This window comes from Oncorhynchus tshawytscha, linkage group LG05 (assembly GCF_018296145.1).
Source record: "Oncorhynchus tshawytscha isolate Ot180627B linkage group LG05, Otsh_v2.0, whole genome shotgun sequence".
NCBI classification, from domain to species: domain Eukaryota; kingdom Metazoa; phylum Chordata; class Actinopteri; order Salmoniformes; family Salmonidae; genus Oncorhynchus; species Oncorhynchus tshawytscha.
Genome location: NC_056433.1, coordinates 33,074,222 through 33,092,078, shown reverse-complemented (window position 1 = coordinate 33,092,078; position 17,857 = coordinate 33,074,222). Strand labels below are relative to the sequence as shown.

The 17,857-nt window shown below is 43.1% G+C and overlaps 3 protein-coding genes and 4 non-coding genes across 7 annotated transcripts; 1 reads left to right on the top strand and 6 right to left on the bottom strand.

Annotated features, from left to right (window-relative positions):
• Nucleotides 1–305: 305 nt before the first annotated feature.
• allc (allantoicase) lies at nucleotides 306–5,383 on the bottom strand. Its single transcript, XM_024420740.2, has 11 exons — nucleotides 4,505–5,383; nucleotides 4,354–4,404; nucleotides 4,165–4,252; nucleotides 3,932–4,051; nucleotides 3,204–3,283; nucleotides 2,997–3,129; nucleotides 2,749–2,904; nucleotides 2,169–2,242; nucleotides 1,742–1,850; nucleotides 1,145–1,272; nucleotides 306–580 (listed from the first exon to the last, which is right to left on the bottom strand). The coding sequence occupies exons 1-11, from the start codon at nucleotides 4,592–4,594 to the stop codon at nucleotides 425–427; spliced, it is 1,185 nt and encodes a 394-aa protein (XP_024276508.1). The 5' UTR covers nucleotides 4,595–5,383; the 3' UTR covers nucleotides 306–424.
• Nucleotides 5,384–8,270: 2,887 nt separating this feature from the next.
• rps7 (ribosomal protein S7) lies at nucleotides 8,271–12,407 on the bottom strand. The gene is made up of 7 exons (XM_024420739.2): nucleotides 12,293–12,407; nucleotides 11,465–11,550; nucleotides 11,280–11,351; nucleotides 10,748–10,891; nucleotides 9,818–9,882; nucleotides 8,753–8,903; nucleotides 8,271–8,383 (listed from the first exon to the last, which is right to left on the bottom strand). Exons 2-7 carry the CDS (start codon nucleotides 11,537–11,539, stop codon nucleotides 8,306–8,308), a joined length of 585 nt encoding a protein of 194 aa, XP_024276507.1. The 5' UTR covers nucleotides 11,540–11,550; nucleotides 12,293–12,407; the 3' UTR covers nucleotides 8,271–8,305.
• On the bottom strand, nucleotides 8,486–8,710 carry LOC112251874. Its single transcript, XR_002953743.1, has one exon. It is a non-coding gene; the product is annotated as a small nucleolar RNA SNORA73 family (small nucleolar RNA).
• LOC112251873 lies at nucleotides 9,439–9,663 on the bottom strand. The gene has a single exon (XR_002953742.1). It is a non-coding gene; the product is annotated as a small nucleolar RNA SNORA73 family (small nucleolar RNA).
• On the bottom strand, nucleotides 9,962–10,186 carry LOC112251875. Its single transcript, XR_002953744.1, has one exon. It is a non-coding gene; the product is annotated as a small nucleolar RNA SNORA73 family (small nucleolar RNA).
• LOC112251876 lies at nucleotides 10,980–11,204 on the bottom strand. Its single transcript, XR_002953745.2, has one exon. It is a non-coding gene; the product is annotated as a small nucleolar RNA SNORA73 family (small nucleolar RNA).
• A 14-nt stretch (nucleotides 12,408–12,421) lies between the features above and the next one.
• Nucleotides 12,422–17,583, top strand: rnaseh1 (ribonuclease H1). Its single transcript, XM_024420738.2, has 8 exons — nucleotides 12,422–12,933; nucleotides 13,040–13,164; nucleotides 13,346–13,516; nucleotides 13,626–13,725; nucleotides 13,818–13,872; nucleotides 14,021–14,105; nucleotides 14,350–14,474; nucleotides 17,348–17,583. Exons 1-8 carry the CDS (start codon nucleotides 12,806–12,808, stop codon nucleotides 17,432–17,434), a joined length of 876 nt encoding a protein of 291 aa, XP_024276506.1. The 5' UTR covers nucleotides 12,422–12,805; the 3' UTR covers nucleotides 17,435–17,583.
• The last annotated feature ends 274 nt before the right edge of the window (nucleotides 17,584–17,857 follow it).

Below are 17,857 nucleotides of genomic sequence, written 5' to 3'. Positions count from 1 at the left end.
TTGTCAGAACTAGAAGCACAAGCATTTCGCTGCACTCGCATTAACATCTGCTAACCATGTGTATGTGACAAATAAAATGTTATTTGATTTGAAGTGCAAGCACTTGTCTGTTTACTGTCTGCTACAATTCTTCACATGGCATTGACACCACAACACACACACACACCATTGTTTCCTATAATGGCTTAACCCTGTGAGACCCACTGTTGCAGCTATGCAAGATTTCTTAATATAATTGCATCCAATATAAACTCAAAAATAATGTCAAAACGTACATAGTTTATGCATCTCCTTAGACCCAGTTGTATCTTTTCAGATGAAAGTTTATTTTTTTAAGCTTCATATGTAGCCTACACGTTACACTCAAGCCATTAATTTCCACAATGAGCTCACCAAAACTCATCCAATAATGTGGCCTAATGCATCACAGTTTGGAGGTGTGTCTTGTGGAAGTCGGACGCCCCCAGAGTCTGAGTCGGCTGACCCCTCCATCTGGGGCGATGACCAGGCGCACGTGACTGACCGGCCCAGATTGCGCCAGCGAGTCACATGAGTAAAAGTGCCTGTGATGGGCCTGCAGCTAGAACAGACAGGAAACAGTTCTCACCAAACTGATGTTTTACTGTGGGAGTTTGGAATGGTTATTATCATCACTGGTTGTAGGTTATGAGTCGTTTTCGTACTTAAGCAGTTGCACAAGGGGGAAAAAGTAAGTTAGGTGGACTGTTGAATTTGGCAGATGTTTCACGTCACAGAAACTTGGGCACATTAAAGAGTGAAGTGTGAAGCACAACACCTCTCACAGATGAGACAGATATCCTCCTTACATTTGCCAAGACCTGATTTAGTTGTTATACATGCACATTCAATATTGTTTACCTAAATAATATGTTTTGAAACACACACACTTGAATTTCTCCCCATCTGTCTGGATGGGGAGAACATTTAAACACTGAATTGATTAAAATGCTGAAAAAAACATTCTGGATTAAAATGGGCTGATAAAGTCTCAGTAGGAGCGCTGAACTAGGATCAGGTCCCCCCCTACGCATTGTGAACTTACTAAAAGGCTAAACAGATCCTAGATCAGTGCTCTAACGGGCCCAGGCATTGGAGTGAATTATAGGGATAATGGTTGACATACTTTCTGAGGTTGCAGAAGCACCCGCCATTTGTTTCCTGGATCGCTGCTCCACCTGCCACTCACATACTTCCCTTCCTCCTCGGGGGTCAGATGGCACGCTTCGATCTTACAGGAGTCTGGGAAGTTTCCTGCGTGTTGTCATCACATGATATAGTAAGAGAAGCACAAAACCTCTAGTCTGTACACTGGACTGCCGTATTTACAACAGAGGCGAAAGATGTGGATGTCTCCATTGTGATCGCTTGTAATCTAACCTGTTACATTGTCATAACTAGAGAAAGGGGATAACTAGTAGTCGGTTGCATAGCTGAATGCATTCAACCGAAATATGTCTTCTGCATTTAACCCAACCCCTATGAATCAGAGAAGTGCAGTGGGCTTCCTTAATCGACATCCACGTCATGGATGCTCGGGGAGCAGTTGTTGTTGGGGGTTAACTGCCTTGCTCAAGGGCAGAACGACAGATTTTTCCACCTTTCGGGTTACTGGCCCAACACTCTTAACCGCTAGCCTACCTGCCCTAATCCTAATCCTAGTAACCAAGTCTTTAACAGAGACTGGAACAGACAATGTATGTGCGTGCGTGTGTTACTCTACCTTTGAAGTGGTTGGTGTCTATCTCAATTTGGCTGATGACTCCGGGATGCCCCAGTCTGAGAACGGCCCACTCATAACCTGGTACCTGTAGGATGCCCTTCCCATCCACCTGTGGAGCACAGTATCAGGTCACCAGATGATACATCAGTGTCGTGTTCACCAAGGAGAAAATGTTTTGCAATAGAGTGAAACGGAGGTACTACCTGAAATTGCCCAAAAAGAACACAGATTTTCTGTAGAAAACATTTAAAAAATGTCTACTCTGAATTGTCCTACTGAACACGATCCGGTGCTATTATGGCATGTGCCAAACTTAGCTGAATTTATTTTGCACTGTTGATGAAGAGCGGCAAGGAAGCATTTCACTGTACCGTTTACACTCGCTGTATCCTGTACACGTGACGAATAAAATGTGATTTTAAGTTACCTGTAGGTTTTTGGGTCTGTCCAGTCGACGGGCTGTCTCCCATCCATCGCCCATGTTTGCAGATCTTCCCAAACCTACAAGGGTATGACGTTTCCCGGTCAACCCAGTCTATAGACTTGATATGTTCATTACCAATGGTATGCACTTCCCTGTATATATATATATATATATATATATATATATATATATTAAGGAACACCTAACTATTCAAGACTCACACTGCTTCTTTCGACAACAATTACAAATCCCAAAGGTACATCATGAGATTGGAGTAAGATCTTTCAGCCACAAAGGCCCAACTGACTGGAATCATTTACCAAATAGATAAATAATGTGTGCACTTCATTAGTGAAAGATAGATCAACAAATGAGATGGACACAGCTGGTTGAAAGAATTCTGCCTTTGTTATATCTGTCTGTGTTATTCAGTATTTCCAAATGAATAGTGCGAAAATAAATATTGCCCTATTTGTTTTTACTTTATATTCCAGTGCCATCTGTACTGAAGTGATTGATTCCTTAATCAGTATGATGACAGAAGCCCCATTGAAATGTTTGCAGAATGACAGCATTGGCATACCAATCATATTCCGGGGGTGGCCAAAGTGGGCGTCGCTGTAGCCCAGACAGACCCCACCGTTGACCAGGGCCACCAGGTCCAGCTGGTCCTGTGTGGGCAGGGCAGACCAGTCTTTCTGCCCAACGCCATAGACCTTCAGTCTAGCAATCCCCCCATCTGCAACACAAGCATACGTACAGATCCTTTATCAGGAATATTGATGAGAAATGATGTAACCAATAGCAGAGTGTCTGACGTGGAGGTGTTACCTGGGTACATGTTGAGTCGTAGGTGGGTGACTCTGCTGGGGTAGTTGATTGGGAAGTAGTTATGACAGGTGTCGGAGTATCCAGGTTTCAGCTCTGTCACAGGAACAAGCTCCTCCCACGACTCAGAGTGCAACTGTCAGTCAAACACAATTGATCATTGATCTTCTCCAGTGTGTGTGTGTACAGTGTCAGTGTAAACGGTTGTACCTTAGCAACTGCTTCAAACTGACTGTCGGAAGCAGCCATGCCAGTGCGGTCTCCCTCCAGGGTCAGGGCTGGGGACTCATCTGATCAGACAGACAAAACACAGAAACATACATGACTATGACTTTTGCCAATTGTAACTGTAACAGTGTTGCTTCCGTCCCTCTCCTCGCCCCAACCTTGGGCTTGAACCAGGGACACTCTGCACACGTCGGTGACAATCACGCTCGAAGCATCGTTGCCTATCCCTCCACAAAAGTTACAGAAAATCTGCGTTCTTACTGGACAAGTACAGGTAGTACCTCCCTGTTTCACTCTATTTTAAAACGACTCCTTCAAGGTATCAGAGCAAGTGACATCACCGATTGAAACACTACTAGTGCGCACCACGAACTAGCTAGCCATTTCACACTGGTTAGTTTGCTGATGCCATGTAGAATGTGGGCCTTGCTAATTCACACCCCGAAACTGTTATTTTCTTGTCTTGTGAAAGCAAAACGTATTCTGTAGAATTCTGACGAACACTCCAGGAAACCAAACCAGGGTACTGAATTCCATATGTGAAAACACCCTATGGATCTTTCTAACCTATCATGAGGTATTAGACAGATTTTTTTTCTTCTCACAATTATTGGCAAAAGAGCTGATCTGATTGGTCAAGACCAATTAGTGGAAAAATATCAGAATTTTGCTGCCTGTGTAAACACAGCCTGTTACACAGTCATCCATACCCAGACATGCAGCCTGAACAGAGGCAGAGGGCGAGTAGTTTCCAGTAAAGAAGGACGTGTCCACATCCAGGCCATGTATGATGCCAGGTACACCCAGCTGGATGATGCACCAGTCATGACCTGGAAGAGAAAGCAGACAAGGTCAAGCTTCTGTATTCAGATTAGCTTACCTATGATCATTTAATTTTCCCACCAATGAAATGATTGTCATTTTGTGTGTCTTCAAGTTATACCAGGTATTCTTTTCCTTCTCGTCTCCCAGCCATCCATCCATTTTCCGTACTCGGTGAATGCAGACGCTATGAACTCTGGTGGCTCTCTCTTCCAACAACGTGCAGCGAACAAAGGGAAGAGGGTGGTAGATGTGAATGGTAGTGGATCAACAGATGACAGTGGATTAGTAATGTAAGTGTGCACAGTACCTTCAGAAGATTGCTAGCTGGTGCAAACCATTCGTCTGTCGCAAAAATAACCTAAGATGATAGTGAGCACGTAAACAGATGAACATTGTCTCATGTTGTGTAATTTACCGTTTTCAAAATGTCAAACTTGTGTCCATGGTGTAAGACTTACATTTCCTCCAGCTGTCTCACAGGCCAGGTTATTAAACTGCAGAAAGTCTGGTTGATCACTGACAATTTTCACTGCTTTTCGGTCTGCCATTCTATTGCAGACTATAATTTACAATCCCGACATGTAACTCGATCCAGATTGAGAAAATAATTCTCATTTATCTCATACAATAAGATAAATCTGCTTGTATATATTACAGCTTCCTGTACTTCCAAGTTTAAAAATGCAGTCCACAACCACTAATGACTAGATTCTTCTGGTGCCTGTTTTCTTTCAATCAATTCACCAGGGCAAAGTCCGGTGACTGGGAAGTCATTGACAGCAGTGTTAACTAAACTAAACGAGATAGGTGGTGGGGGAATGGATTTTTTTTGTTTTGAATACTGAATATCTGTTCAAGATTGTTGTGCTCTAGCTTCCTTTTGTGGGAAGAAAGCGAGAGCACCTTGTACAACCACGATGGGGTTATATTAAACTGGCCAGAGTTGCACGGGGCTATGGTCCGTCACGTGAGGGAGGCGCGCCCTGCTAAAATCGAACAGCAATCTGAACCGCTTGGTTATGTTTTTAGAAAGGCAGCATGATCCGTCATTCAGAAACCTACGTCTCTTTTCCATAAAATGCATGTTCACATTTTCTAGCCAGTTGTCATTGGGAAAGCAGATAAAGCGTTTTCATCAAAAGCAATCACTTTTGCATGTGAAAACAGAATCCTACTCATTACTCCACGTGCTTAACCTAGTGTCATTCTTGTTTTGAGCTGACTTCACCGTTGGGCAGAACAGGTCACTCCTGTCTAGGGAGCTATCAGCTTTCATCAGCTGTCCAGGTGGCTGGTCTCAGACGATCCCGCAGGTGAAGAAGTCTGATGTGTAGGTCCTGGGCTGGTGTGGTTACACGTGGTCTGCGGTTGAGGCCGATTGAATGTACTGCCAAATTCTCTAAAACAACATTGGAGGCAGCATGTGGTAGAGAAATGAACATTCAATTCTCTGGCAACAGTGCTGGTGGACATTCCTGCAGTCAGTATGCAAATTGATATATGTGGCATTGTGTTGTGTGACAAAACTGCACATTTTAGAGTGGCCTTTTATTGTCCCCCGCACAAGGTTCACCTGTGTAATGATCATGACGATTAATCAGATTCTTGATATGCCACACCTGTCAGATGGATGCATTATCTTGGCAAAGTAGACATGCTCACTAACAGGGATGTAAACATATTTGTGCAAAACATACTGGGATCTTTTATTTCATATCGTGAAACCTTGGTCCAACACTTTACATGTTGCGTTTATATTTCTGTTCAGTATGCAATACGAATCGTCTTGATCATATAAAGGAGGCACTGTAACTTCGTTGACAATTTATTAAAAGCTAGCCAATGTTAGACTAGGCTAGTCAACTGTAAATGTCAATTTGTGGTTCATTAGCCATCTGTCTGAATTCAGTTGTTGTATCATGTTTTGGCATGATTGTCTCATTTCAAGTAACTAGCAGCAGGCTTAAAGAAACGTCAAATCATACACTTAGCATGGAAACACATAAAAGCATGTTTTGAGAAAGATATCTGTCATGCTAGACTGGAGGTTTTTAAAAAACGACAGCTGCATATGCATATTAGCCAATACATATGGTATAGCCTAGCACTTATAGCATACCTCGCTTTACATCTTCTCTAAAAACAGTTGTACAATGTGATCTGCAATAAGATAACCAGTTTGATTTCCAAACCATTTGAGTTCTCAAATAGCAGCTGCCCAATACCATGGTGGGCCTGCATAATGTTGGATGCATTTGAATATAAATTATGGAGAATGATAACGAGCCTGCAGGATTATAGAAACAGCAGTTGGGAAATTAAGCTTTGTTTCAAATACTCAATGTTCATTGAATGGGAGTATATTAACTTTCCTACTAACCTTCTAAAAGTTGACGGTGCCAGAACCTCGCCAATCCATTCGTTCTTCTACTATGACTACGAGAAACATTTTCAATAATGTGCGTTTCACGCATATAGATACGAACAAAATCACAAAATGTTTCACCATTTGAGTATGGAGAAAAGTAACAAAAGGTGTCTCGGGCAGTATTTGACGTATGTAAATATATTGTAATCTACTGAGTATACAAAACAGTGGGAACACCTGCTCTTTCCATGACAGACTGACCAGGTGAATGCTATGCTATGATCGCTTACCTCTACTTCAATCAGTGTAGAAATCCATGCCCAGCCAAATTGAGGCTGTTCTGGGGGCAAATGGGTGTGCAACTTAATATTGTGTTCCTAATGTTTTGTAAGGAGGGCACAATAGTATCCCGCCCCGGTCAACAATGTAACTGACCGATGTAGACATTTCCATTTTAGTCATTTAACACTCGTTTCCCAAGCAAGTTACAGGAGGAATGAGTGCCTTGGTTAAGGGCAGAGATTTTTCACCTTGTTGTCTTTGAAACCTGCAATCTTTCAGTTACTGGCCCAATGCTCTTAACTGCTTGGCTACCTAACACCCTGATGTGACTAAGACAAAACACACAAAGACATGGTCTCCGTGTTTATATAGTGACGGCAGGGCTAGGTGAATAGATCATGGAAGACTGAATAAAGATGCTCAAACAAGCAACTGTATTGGGTGTTCCAACTCTAAAATGCACGACTTAAGACAAAAACGGGGAAATACATGTGGTCCCAATGTCTAAATAGTTACATTAGGGCTAATTCAAACTGCAGTCGGATGTTTCAGCGCATGCTTGGTGAATAGCACTTGGTTGATCTCTGGGAGCAGGACACATGAACAAGATAATGCGCGAGAAATGTGAGAATGAATAAATAAATCACAGCAAAGGAAGGTAGTTTGTAAGCTAGAAAATGAAACACCCCGACACTGGGCTGCAAACATCCTACTCCTATTGATAGGATTAATGTGGTATTCGTCAGTATAAATGACATTTGTGGGTCCTGCCTTTGACTATTAGATTTACACTTGTCCTATACACGTTTGTAGTCTTGAATACCCTTAAAAGCTAAATCTCTCCTAGTCCCAGAATGACTAGATAGCTCGTGATAAATATGTTCATGCTAGCTAGCAACAGATCTTGTTGCAACTACAGTAGTTAGCTACATTAAAAGGTTGCAGTGTTCAGCGGTCATTTCACAGCTTGGAATGATGGTATCACATATTACAAATAATATTTGATAGCATTTTGTCGGATGGAGATCCCTCTCGATGTCACCAGCTTTCTACTTACTACCTAAAATGCACATAATATGGTGTTCAGAGATTCTATACAACTTGATTGGTTCAGTTTAAAACTTGGCAGCAATTACCTGTCCAGCTAGCAAACATTAGTATTTTGAAGAAATGTGCAAGAGTTGACATTACCAAATGGAAATGTGTTGAGCAGAAATACACTATGTAAAAACCAGCTCCTCCCTCGACAGTGATCTTTCTCACCAACTAAAGCAGATGGCTTGCTATGGCCCACCACCAGAATACATTGACAAATAGATTACCAGTCAATTTCATTCTGCATCAGTGAATGTGCAAAAACAGTGAATACTACCATTTCATGGAGGTACAAAAGCAAGTCTGAACAAACCCTCTTAGCAGTTGTTAGATGTCAATTATCAAAGCTGCTCCATGTGTAGTTATTTGAGGTAACGGTCCTACTTTTTTGGATATGAAGTTCTTTCTGTCTGAAAGGCCATCAGTCTTGAACATGTATGGACTAGCATGACTAACCCCCCCACCCCCAGAGAACAGAGTTAACAGTAAACACATTTATTTTGTCAACTGCACTTTACAGTTGGAATTCAGGGAACTCAAAAACAACATCTTTGCCTGTAAGCTTCTTGTAGACGCCAGAGAAGGTCTCAACCTAGAAAATAGAAAAGCAACCACTGGTTAACCACTGCATAGACTAACATTTATAGGTCATAATGATTTTGTACAAAACACTAAACTGAGACGTCAAAAAAAAGGTTGTACACTGCATGGTTTAGCCCCCCAGTCATGGCCCAAAGGGCTCTGGGAAGATGTAGGAATATACAGAACGCCGTTCTCAACAGCCCGAAGGCCGGGGACAAAGCTTGCTCTCCAACATCGTGGAACGGGACTGTACATCACAGCACTGTGAAGCGCTACGCTCCCATACGCCACAAGGACAGAGCCATGTGAGAGCAACCTCACAGGATGTCCACGTTGGAGTTAGGTTGGGTGAACTAGCAAACTGCTACACGACACTCACTTTGTGTTCAACGTTGTTCTGCTGAGCCTTGTCAAGGTGGACCTTGATGAGCCGGCTGCTGTCCAGTTTCACCCGGATCCTCTTGCCAACAATTTCACTGGGGAAGACCAGGTCTTCAAGTATGGCGTCATGCACAGCTGTCAGAGTACGACTGGAGAAATAAATCAACTTGCATTAGACATATGGCAAATTTAAAAAATGCAATCCTTACAAAAACAAAATTCTCCTACCACCTGCCTCATTCAAAATTAAAGATTCTTTATACATGTCTGAACGCATGTATTGGAAAGAGAAAGTCAATCTAAAACGCCATGCAGATGTCTCAATCACATCATTGGAGACAAGCAGAGTCTGCTTTAGATAACGCAAGGTAATACGAGGGAACGTTGATTTAGCATCATACGGTCAGTCTCCGGGTCATCTTGTAACCGTATCGATTTATTCAAAATCCCATCCGAAGTTTCAAGTTGTCACATGCTGAAGTAGAGAAGCGCCTTTCTCGTGAGCTCTTTCCCAACAACGCAATAACAAATATCAGTATTACAAATAAAGATCAAAAACACACGAGAAAAAACGAGCAAGTAAGCAAGCTATAGACTGGGTACGTTTCAGGGTCAGTGCCAATACCATATTTACAATGTGCAGGTTTACTGGAGTGGTAGAAAGCATATACAACATGTTAGTAAAATTGTACACTGCATGGTTTAGCCCCCCAGTCATGGCCCAAAGGGCTCTGGGAAGATGTAGGAATATACAGAACACCGTCCTCACCAGCCCGAAGGCCGGGGACAAAGCTTTCTCTCCAACGTCGTGGAACGGGACTGTACGTCACAGCACTGTGAAGCGCTACGCTCCCATACGCCACAAGGACAGAGCCATGTGAGAGCAACCTCACAGGATGTCCACGTTGGGTCCAAAATTGGCGAGCAATTATGGCAGCACCAGATATGACAAACAATTTGAAGTTCTAAACTAGTACCCATTCACACCAACTTTAAAGCCATTTAATTGTCTCTTCCAAACAGTATGTAGTCGTGCACATGCAGGTATGATAATGTAACTCACCTCCTGGGACGCTTCTGCTTATTCTTGATACGGCTTTTCCTGGTTGGTTTGGGCAGGATTCTCCTCTGCAAGTTTAATGAAAATATTAAGGATCACTAATTTACACAGGCAGACTTTAAAAGCCCAAGAAGCATACTTGATAACTAATGTACACTGCATGGTTTAGCCCCCCAGTCACAGCCCAAAGGGCTCTGGGAAGATGTAGGAATATACAGAACACCGTCCTCACCAGCCCGAAGGCCGGGGACAAAGCTTGCTCTCCAACGTCGTGGAACGGGACTGTACGTCACTGCACTGTGACGTGCTACGCTCCCATATGCCACAAGGACAGAGCCATGTGAGAGCAACCTCACAGGATGTCCACGTTGATAGTAATGTTACAATCACAGCATGTACACCACATGACCAAAAGTATGTGGAGACCTGCTTGTCGAACATCTCATTCCAAACTCATGGGCATTAATATGGAGTTGCTCGGCGGTCCCGTCCGGTGAGCTTGTGTCGCCTACCACTTTGCGGCAGATCTGTTGTTGCTCCTAGACGTTTCCACTTCACTTACAGTTGACCGACCGGGGCAGCTTTAGCAGGGCATACATTTTACAAACGGACTTGTTGGAAAGGTGGCATCATATGACAGTACCACATTTAAAGTCACAGCTCTTCAGTAAGGCCAGCCTACTGCCAATGTGCGTCTATGGAGATTGCATGGAGGTGTGCTCAATTTTATACACCTGTCAGCAATCGGTGTGGCTGAAATAGCCAAATCCACTTATTTGAAGGGGTGTCCACATACACACAAAAAAAGTAATAAATATATATATATATATAAATAAACAGTCTCAAAAATAACCCATTCTGTTAGCTTGGTTCACAGCAACAGCTATGCAAACTGCCCCTGCAACTCAGAAAACAGGACCGCTGCATTCTTACCTGTGCAACGAAGACGACATGTTTGCCGCTGAACTTCTTTTCCAGCTCCCTCACGAGTCGCACCTGAATTTTCTGGAAAGATTTCAGCTGGGGCACTGGGACAAAGATGATGATGGCTTTCCTGCTACCACCAACTTCAATTTCCTGAGGGAGAGGAAAAGATTTATTTGAACTTACGGAGGCAAATACAAACATTTTAGTAGACAGTTTTTTTTTAGCTGTCTGGATGAAAAAGTATACACTGCATGGTTTAGCCCCCCAGTCACAGCCCAAAGGGCTCTGGGAAGATGTAGGAATATACAGAACACCGTCCTCACCAGCCCGAAGGCCAGGGACAAAGCTTGCTCTCCAACGTCGTGGAACGGGACTGTACGTCACAGCACTGTGAAGCGCTACGCTCCCATACGCCACAAGGACAGAGCCATGTGAGAGCAACCTCACAGGATGTCCACGTAGGGGTTTAACTCAAATAACCCAACACAGCTCGGTAAGTACAACACATGCTCCATGTGGTGCCGTGCATGATCCTTACCTTTGCAGCAGTGATGTTCAGCTCCCTCAGCTGAGCCTTCATGTCCGAGTTCATCTCCAGCTCGAGAAGAGCCTAGAAAGGCAGACATGTTGAATACTGCAAACAGCATTAGCCAAGTGACTAAGTTAAAGGAGTTGTTTAAATTAGCCATACATGCAATAGCTAACATATTAGCCATTGGTTACCTGGGAAATGCCAGACTCGAACTCATCTGGCTTTTCGCCATTGGGCTTCACGATTTTGGCGCTGGTACTGAACATGGCCTATGTTTCTGGAAAACAATACAGACCAGAAAGCCATTTGAGCATGTTGTACATCTTTGGGCATAATTGAATGTTTCAGATGACCACTTTTCTGCAGTTTAGTTTCCATGCTGAACGCCATCTCACCATACATACATGCAGTTACTAAGTTGACTAGTCAGTATAACGACAGTAGTTTGGCTAAGGTTGATCAAACGAAGCCGACACTGGTTGGTTCCAATCTACACATTCAACCATATGATCTCGCAAACAACCGAGCAAGTAATTGCATTGAATCAATATAACTTACGGTCGCATGTCCCCAAGCAACATTGTTGGCTAGTCAGCGTTAGCCGGCTAGCAGTGTCTTTCAACCCATGTTCCTTATCATATGGCTAACTTTAGTTAGCAGCTAACACCAGGGAACACAGTACTCAAACATACACCATATTTCAAGTCTACAAAGTAAAATACTAAGCTACGCGGTTAAAAAACGGACACGTCGATTGACCACAAGCAATTATTCCAGGAACACATGGGCCTCAAACCGCGCCAGTTATACTACCAGTCCTTCCTTCCGAGTCATTCACATTAGGTCTATCCTGAAACACTTCATAATTCACTACACACCGGCCATCCAAAAGCTGAAATATAACAATCTAACGCATCAAACGTCTTGCATGCACTCTGATACAAAATACAGGGGATTTGATGCACATGTACAACATTTTGAAAAGAAATTCCGAAATTGAGAGCATGATCATAACCAACCTCAGTCAACAACGGCCAGGGAAGAGGCCGGAATCTCGCGAGAGGTAGCTACAAGTACATCGCGCTAGGGAGTCATGGGATCGCGGAAGTAGCTGTGATTTTGAAGACTTGTTTTTCTCCATCCCCCAGCAGATAGTCTATTTCGAAAGCAAAAGTAATTAATTCATGCGAATACATAGGCAAAGGAGAATCATAAGTACGTCATGTTACAATGTATAGCTAGCTAGCTAACTTTTATATGTTTATATGTTGACATTACGCTTGTCACACAGAAATAACATCTTTGCTTGTCAGATAGCGGCTAGCCTAACGTTAGCTAGCTGGCCAAATATGTTTTTGTGTTAACTAGCATGCTATCTGCACTGTTTACGTGCCTGTACTAGTTCCAATGACAACTAGCTAGTCGTTTTCCTAGCATTTCAACACATAGAAAGTTAGTTTGTTCACATTGCTCAAGTTAAGTTAAGTGCAATGACCGGTGCCTCCACTTTCAAGTAATTGCTGGTCTAAGTGATGTTCAGATTGACTGGTCTGTATAGTATAGTACGCAGGGCAGTCTGCAATGGCACAGAGGACATCGTGAAAGGCAAATTCTTCTACGCTGTGAGGAAAGGATTCAAACCTGGCGTTTACGAAACCTGGTGAGCTGTGGTGTAGTTGACTAGCTAGCTAATTGCAGCTGTGGTGTGTCTTAAAACTCACAGACATTTATTTTCATAGAATTGCATGTGTCTACTTTTTTTTTAGGGATGAATGTAAGACCCAAGTCGACAAGTTCCCATATGCCAGCTACAAGAAGTTTGCAGCAGAAAAGGATGCATGGGCATTTGTCAGAAGCCTAGCAACCTCGATAACGCCAGACCTGTCAGAGGGTAGATACATTAGATGGCTATGTTCTTTCTCTATAGGTCGCTATACTGAAATGGCAATACGATGGGTGCTGATGTTACTGGCTCTAGGAATGGGCAAGCACGTCTAATCATTAGACAACTAGTAGACCATTCAGGCATGGCAAAATCAGACTTGCACTCAGATCACAATATTATCTTTTAGGAGCCAGCTATGAGGCAACACTCCCTAGAAGAGCACCGAAGGCCCTTGAGTACATACCCATTGGTCAGAAGAGGCACTATGATCACATAGACGAGGAGGAGGTGTCCCCTGCCAAACAGAGTCAATACAGCAGCCCATCTTCAAAAAGCTCTGATGGATTCACCTACATTGGTACAGACATTCTCATTGTGTTGTTAATGTTGCAGATTGAAATGGTCACTGTCAATGTTTTTAGGGTGAATAAAGGGGGGGGGAAACAAAGTGTTGTCTTTTCCTCCAGGTGATGCAGTGGTGGTGTACACAGATGGTTGCTGTTCAGGCAATGGGAAGGCCGGGGCCAGAGCTGGCATCGGAGTGTACTGGGGACGTGACCATCCTCTGTGAGTTGATTCAGGCCTGTAGGAAATTATACTTCAAGAGAGCTTGACACAATAGAGTCCAGAAGTGTTCATGTTGACTGTCTTTATTGTAGGAATGTAGCTGAACCACTGGATGGAAGACAGACCAACCAGAGAGCTGAATTACAGGCAAGTACTGTGTTAATGTCATATTTGCTTTAGTTGTGAACTCTAAACCAGATTATTATTATTTTCGACTCATTGAATTGCCACAGTTCCCTTTAGATTGTAACTAACCCCACAAGATGTAATCTCATGTTTTTCTTCTAAATAACAGGCAGCATGTAAAGCCTTGGAGCAGGCCAAAGAGATGAACATCAAGAAGTTGGTGCTCTATACAGACAGCAAGTTCACCATAAACGGTACATATGTGCTGCTTACAACACTACCAACACTATCAGCAAGGGCCTGACTAAATGTGGCATGGCATCATGTAATGCTGCAGGCTTGATGCTGCAGCTAATGTTACTAGCTAGGCCTACTGTGACCATTGGATGAGAAATCCAGAGGTCCCTCCCCTCTGACCTTCTCTTCCAATGGGTTTTGAGGAGGAGGTGAGGTGTATGCAATTAAGAAAAGGCATATGTCTGTGTTTTTTTCCATCAGGTGTCACCAGCTGGGTGAAGAACTGGAAGCTGAACAACTGGAGGCTCAACTCTGGTGGCCCCGTCATCAACAAAGAGCACTTTGAAAAACTTGACAAGCTGAATGAAGAGCTGGAGGTTGTATGGGTAAATATCAATGTTGCTCTACATATTTTCACTTCAGAGATTCAGTACGCAAGTGTTTTGAGTTTGACTAGAGCAGTGGTTCCCAAACTAGGGGTCACGACCCCATGAGGGCTCACCTGATTTGAAGATGTGATGGCAGGAGAAACTCCCAAAAGCCTGGTGAAATATTTTAATAATAAAAAAATATATAAACGTTTATCATTATAAGTAATGTTTGTACCCGCATCTCAAAAACATTTGTGGTTCACCACACAAAAAAATGAACTGTGATGGAGTTGCCTTCACAAAATACTTTTATTTTGAAATGTATTTGTTCAAAGTATTTGTAAAGCAAGTTGGATGTCCTTAGTTCATTCAGTATTCCAGTTTCTATGTCGGTCCTCTTTGGGATTGGGTTGGCAGATCGCATCCAACTTTAAGGTGCATACACCGCCACATACTGTACTGTGTGAGACCAGTCACAGCCTACCTATATTACATTCTCTTCATTAGCACCACCAACTAACCCTGCAGTATATACCACCATTTCATAAAAATCACAACCCCATTAACTTCTGCAGTAAAATCTTATATACCCAGGTACTCCTCTGCAGCTGCCACCTACTAATTAAAAACCCACTACCCGATTCCTATACTTTGATCCTATCTGCTCCTGCACCATGCAAACGGCCTGGGAGGACAGGACACCTACACACTAACTCTTCTGAAGTCAGATCTCTTATAACAAAATACTTCTCTGCTATTTTTTCTATTTTCTGTGATTTATGTTAAGTTTCTGCAATACAGTTGGTAACCATTGCTATGAACACTCAGAAGCCAACCTTACTGAAGCATAAATCACTCATTGCCCTACTCCTCTGCTCTGACACAAATCTACTACACATCCTCTCAGGATCCCTCACCCTTGACTCCTCGCCCCATCCCCCTCTACTTTCTTCACTGCCTCAGCAAACGACACCTTCTGCACTACTCTGACTCTGGCCACTTCATCCAGCCTCTCTCGCACCGGATACCTCCGATCCCCAGCAACATGGGCCCCCCCTAAAGTTGACACACACAACCTTTCCCACCAAAACTACACAATCCTCTTTCCCATACCCTCCTGCACACTTCCCACATCTTGGAATCTCCCTCCTACTGCTGCAATATGACCATAAACGTTGTACCTCAAACAGTGCAGTGGATTCTGCACAAGACCTCTAACAGTATAACTGATATATCCAAACATGACTTTGTCTGGTAGAGACTGGTAGAAACTCAAAGACTGACAGTGACAGTTTCACCACACTCCCCACCGGGTGTGCGTCTTCCGGTGCTGGTACCCCTTGCAAATCTTCCGATGTAAAATCCTTGAGTCCCAAAAACGTTTCTGCCGGCAGCCACAGTAATGTCCAGTTTCTTCAATTTCTTTGAGACTTGTGCTGTATAGTTTATAACTGTGGGAATGAACGCAACCAAATCCACCTTTTTAACACACGTTATCTTTTATCTGACAGCAAACATTTACTACAGTCTGTGGTGTGTCCACTACCATCTCTTCACTAGCATCACTAGTGTTCTCAATTATTTTAAGCGCCCCCCGCATAGGAGATTCGATTGACCGCTCTAACTGTTGCCACCTCAATTTCCTTCACCCTTACCGGGCACTCCAGGAACTCAGGATCATGATCCCCACCACAATTGCAACACCATCGTTCTTCTACACACCGTTCTTCAGTATACTCTTGTTCGTCTGCACACACTTGAAACATGGCCATATCCTTTACAATTTTTACACTGCAGTGGTTTGGGGACAAAATCTCTTACGGCTTATTTTACTTAACCAAGCGTCACATACAGTGCCTTGCGAAAGTATTCGGCCCCCTTGAACTTTGCGACCTTTTGCCACATTTCAGGCTTCAAACATAAAGATATAAAACTGTATTTTTTGTGTGAAGAATCAACAACAAGTGGGACACAATCATGAAGTGGAACAACATTTATTGGATATTTCAAACTTTTTTAACAAATCAAAAACTGAAAAATTGGGCGTGCAAAATTATTCGGATGGGAAGCCAGCTTGGATTTGGCGATTGTCCTATCAAATACGTTGTTAACAGAAACAACTTCAATTGTTGCATCTCGTGTTGTTGTCCTCCGGTGGCCAGCTAGCTAAAATTGGCCCTTTCCTAAATTAGCTATGGATGGAGACAGGGATTTGGACTTGTGGTTTTACTGAATTCTCCATACTGGCCAATGATTATAACGCCAATTCTGATACAACCATTAATTCATACATTGTTGTGCCCCTGTCCTGAGAGGATCAAAGTTCAACATGTACAGTAGATGGATGTAGAAGGCTAATGTTAACTAGCTAACGTTGCCCATGAATGGAAGTTAAGCAAGCAAGCAGGTAGCCTAGGACAACAAAAAATAAAAACGTGGTACTACATGACAGAGTGATAAACTGTTTCGTCAGCATGAAAGAGAGTGGTATCCTTTGCCAGCTCATATCTATGTGAAGCAGGATTCAGGGCTCTTGTCTGCGTCCGATCCAAACACTGAAGGATGAGACAGCAGTGACGAGGTGTGCATTATCGACCACGCGCCCCCCTGACTTTTGAGAACCTCCCCAGGACATTTATGTATACCCATCTCCATAGTGGTGATTTAAGAAGATCATAAATCCTCTGACTGTTTTTGAAATCGACTGTCATAGCCCCAAATAAAGGTTGGTTGGGGTTGCAATACATTTCTGATATCGAAGTTGGGTCGTGGCCCAACAGACATTTGGGAACCCCTGCACTAGAATGTTCAGTCATGGATGATGCACAACTGAAATGACTAACAGTCCCCTTTTGCCTCTGACTATCTTCTCTCTCTTCTGTCTCCAGTTGCACATCCCGGGCCACGCTGGGTACCCAGGGAACGAGGAGGCCGACAGGCTGTCCAGAGCGGGAGCAGCGAAACACTTAGATTAGCCAAAGGAAGATGATCTCATTTACTGCTCCTGGGCAGTTCATTCAACATTTGGATTATGGTTTTGAATGGAATATGGGAATTATATATTGTCTGTTCTGTTGGGCTGCCATGTTCTAAATGTTATGAAATAACATCTACTTCCATCCTGTTTGACATGTTCTAAATGTTATGAAATAACATCTACTTCCATCCTGTTTGACATCTTTATGGTTCTTTCTAAGTTAAGGAATGAATTCAGCTTGTGCTTGTACCGTATGAACATTTCTCAATATTCCAAAATCATTCCATTCTGATTGATGAAACGGTTCTGTAACCACTGTGTAATGTACACTTCAGACAGTAGATGGAGCTCTAGCTCATCAAAACAAATCCAATACCTCGGAATAGGACTGGCTCTCTGAATTACATTCCGTACTAGGCTC

Bases quoted from the DNA above. Each gene is read 5' to 3' on its own strand.
- rps7 (XM_024420739.2), bottom strand. From the start codon at position 11,539: ATGTTCAGTACCAGCGCCAAAATCGTGAAGCCCAATGGCGAAAAGCCA. The intron at 11,352-11,464 runs GTAACCAATGGC...CTGCCTTTCTAG, and splicing joins TCGAGTCTGGCATTTCCCAG to GCTCTTCTCGAGCTGGAGAT. The intron at 8,384-8,752 runs GTGAGTGTCGTG...TCTATTTTCTAG, and splicing joins AGAACAACGTTGAACACAAA to GTTGAGACCTTCTCTGGCGT.
- rnaseh1 (XM_024420738.2), top strand. From the start codon at position 12,806: ATGTTCAGATTGACTGGTCTGTATAGTATAGTACGCAGGGCAGTCTGC. The intron at 12,934-13,039 runs GTGAGCTGTGGT...CTTTTTTTTTAG, and splicing joins CCTGGCGTTTACGAAACCTG to GGATGAATGTAAGACCCAAG. The intron at 14,475-17,347 runs GTAAATATCAAT...TTCTGTCTCCAG, and splicing joins AAGAGCTGGAGGTTGTATGG to TTGCACATCCCGGGCCACGC.
- allc (XM_024420740.2), bottom strand. From the start codon at position 4,594: ATGGCAGACCGAAAAGCAGTGAAAATTGTCAGTGATCAACCAGACTTT. The intron at 4,253-4,353 runs GTACTGTGCACA...CGTTGTTGGAAG, and splicing joins CAGCTAGCAATCTTCTGAAG to AGAGAGCCACCAGAGTTCAT. The intron at 581-1,144 runs GTATGTCAACCA...TGTCTGTTCTAG, and splicing joins TGCTTCTGCAACCTCAGAAA to CTGCAGGCCCATCACAGGCA.